General features: G+C 50.9%; 2 protein-coding genes across 2 annotated transcripts in view; both read right to left on the bottom strand.

The window, feature by feature from the left end:
* The window catches only part of LOC118738204, a 6,725-nt gene extending 4,926 nt beyond the window's left edge, over positions 1-1,799 (bottom strand). Inside the window, exons 1-2 of the mRNA XM_036469128.1 lie at positions 1,121-1,799; positions 137-1,036 (exon numbers count right to left, since the gene is read on the bottom strand). Coding sequence (XP_036325021.1) covers positions 137-1,036; positions 1,121-1,301 — 1,081 coding nt within the window. The 5' untranslated portion in view covers positions 1,302-1,799. The remainder of the gene's footprint in view (positions 1-136; positions 1,037-1,120) is intronic.
* LOC118738206 lies at positions 1,561-2,304 on the bottom strand. The gene has a single exon (XM_036469129.1). It carries the CDS (start codon positions 2,302-2,304, stop codon positions 1,561-1,563), a length of 744 nt encoding a protein of 247 aa, XP_036325022.1.
* Between the last annotated feature and the right edge of the window lie 349 nt (positions 2,305-2,653).

Below are 2,653 nucleotides of genomic sequence, written 5' to 3' on the forward strand. Positions count from 1 at the left end.
AGGCCTCTAGTCCTCCTGTTTGCGCACACAGCGTTCGCCGTGTTTGTCGAAAGACATGTGCCTTGTGAAATACATCCCGGGAAGTGGGTTTCTAGCAGAAGCCTGCTGGTTTCTTCCGGGGTGCCAGTGTAGGTACCATCTGGTCTTTTCAAAGTGCAGAGGACTTTCAGATGATCTAGTTTTAGGGCCTTCTGAAGGCGATGCACCTCTGGAAGAGAGGAAATACTTCCGCAGTGCTCACGCCACGTAGCCCTTTTAGACCTTCTGAGCTCACAGTTGTAAGCGGTTAGGGCTGACTTGTAGGCGGTCCAGTCACCTGTTGACTTTGCCCTATTGAAAAGTTTCCTGGCTCTTTTCCTTAGTTTTCCGAGAGAATCGCTCCACCAAGGGACATCCCTTTGAGACTTCTTGGTTCTCAGTGGGCAGCTCTCTTCAAAACCTTGTTTAAGAACATCTTGGAACTTTCTCGCCTCGTCCTCAAGTTCATAGACGGATGAAATTGGTGCCGTAGAACCATTCACTTCCCGCTCTATGTGGAGGCGAAAGAGTTCCCAGTTTGTTTTTCTGGGATTTCTGTAAACAAGGTTTGTTACTCTTTGGGCTTCTATATCGAATCGAATATGCCGGTGGTCCGACATAGATACCTCATTTGAGACATGCCAGTTTGAGAAAAAGGTCGACAAGCTAGTTGAGGAAATTGTCAAGTCTAGAACCTCCCCTCTTATAGCATTGACAAAGGTCGGCTCATTACCCCGGTTAAGAATAAATAAATTGTTCCTAGTGATAAATTCAAGAAATGACTCACCTCTAGAATTGGTGTCCGAGCTACCCCAAACACAGTGATGGGCATTGGCGTCACAGCTCATTACTAGTTTCAGCTTTCTCCTTCTGCAGTACTCCTCTAGGGCTATTACTTCCCTTGTGGGCATCTCACAGCTGTCGCCTGGGAGGTAAGCTGAAGCGAGAACGACCTCTTGTTCTCCCATTTGAGTGGGCACTTTAGTCCATACAGCAGCTAAGTCCTGTTGTGTCAACTCTGAAATGGGAACAAAAGTCATGTTATTACGTAGTAATATGGCCGCTCTGGGCCTGCAGTGTGTGGTATCGTAAATTATCTTACCATCACAGTCGTTTAGGCCTTTAATAGCCCCGGCGAAAACCCACGGTTCTTGGATGAATGCGACATCCAAGAGTTCTGTTTTGAACCTCCTGCATAAGACGTCAGAGGCCGCCTTTACATGATGGAGGTTCACTTGCAGGCACTTGATGTGCCTAGGCCTATCGCCTGGGGGGTTTGCCATTTTTCGGCCTTGAAGCCCGCTTGGCCATCTTTTTCCCCCTATTGGTGGCCATCAGGGTCTTCTCCTCCATTGAAATCTCCCCTCGACCTTGTCTCCGATTCGCATTTAGCGGAGGACGGAAGGGATTTTGGGCGAAAGGGGCCTTTGATTTCTCTGGGCTGGAAGGTACCCTCTTTTCCGTGCCAGGAGTGTCTTCTGAGCAGCAGGGCCGCTCTATGGACTCCTGGACAGGTGCTTTTTCCTTCTCCGCTGCCCCTGACTACTCTGAAGGTAACCTTTGCAGTCCCTTGGGTACGTCCTTGGAACCGCAAGGTCCCTCTTTGAAGCACGCACTTTGTGCAGTGGAGGAGGAACTGGCTATAGCAGGCTGTGTACCCTTCGGGTCTGACGACTCAGTCGTCTTCCCTTTTTTATGGATTCGCACCCTGCCATATCCATAATTGACTAGGTATCCCAGCCTGTCGAGTGTCTCCGCTGAGTGCGGGTCAACCGCTAGAGTGAGCCCAGTGGTGGGTCCCTTCTGTACCCTGTTGAGCACCCTCCAGCTACCTACCCGCAGCCCTTCATTCTGACCCTCGACAAGGCCAAGGATACTGTCCACTGGAGTGGTTGATGGCTCCGGAAAGTACCCAACGTATACACTGGGTTTGGGCACGTCAGTGGCATTCATTGCCACAATTTCCGCGCCCTTCCAAGGCTTCAGGGTTTGGGATACCTTGCGCAGCCATTCCAGCGTTTCAGCGTCTCCGCAGCCAATGGACATCCATCCCGGACGGAAGGTGCAACCGCTAAACTTGGGCTTCACAGAGCCCTTTCGCTGCCGCCTCACCTCCTCCAGGATGGCCGTCTGAATGGCCTGTAGTTGGTCTAAGGACCAAAGTGCCTTAGGGTACCCTTTGGGGAGTAACCCTAACTTAACCCCATTACCAATGTCCGCCTGACAGGTCGGCGCCTTTGTGACATCGGCAAAAGTTGCCTTAACACTAGGTTCCTTTGGTCCCATATGGGCCCTTTTGTCAGCTGGACCTGGTTTCCGATCGGTTCCTCTTAAGCTTTGTGCCAGCCAGCAAAGCCAGTTCGGCTTTTCCTTTTGCCATCGGAATAATGGCTAGCCGTTTGGCCTCGCTTTCGCTGACACCTCTGGAGAGGTAGAATTTGTAGCGCTTTTTACCTGCTCCAGAGAGTTTTCTTTTAGGAGTACTAGCTTCCTCCTGCTGTGACGATAAGAGCGCCTCCTCCTCGTCTGTGGGTATTTGGATGTCGTTGCCATTTGAACCAGAGTCCATTTTGGCAGTATCGACATCCATGGCCACCGGGTTGCTGAGAAGGCCGTTTGGATCAAAGTCGATTTC

The sequence above is a fragment of the Rhagoletis pomonella genome, unplaced genomic scaffold (genome assembly GCF_013731165.1).
Source record: "Rhagoletis pomonella isolate Grant_MI unplaced genomic scaffold, Rhpom_1.0 Rhpom_scaffold_00004, whole genome shotgun sequence".
Classification (NCBI taxonomy): domain Eukaryota; kingdom Metazoa; phylum Arthropoda; class Insecta; order Diptera; family Tephritidae; genus Rhagoletis; species Rhagoletis pomonella.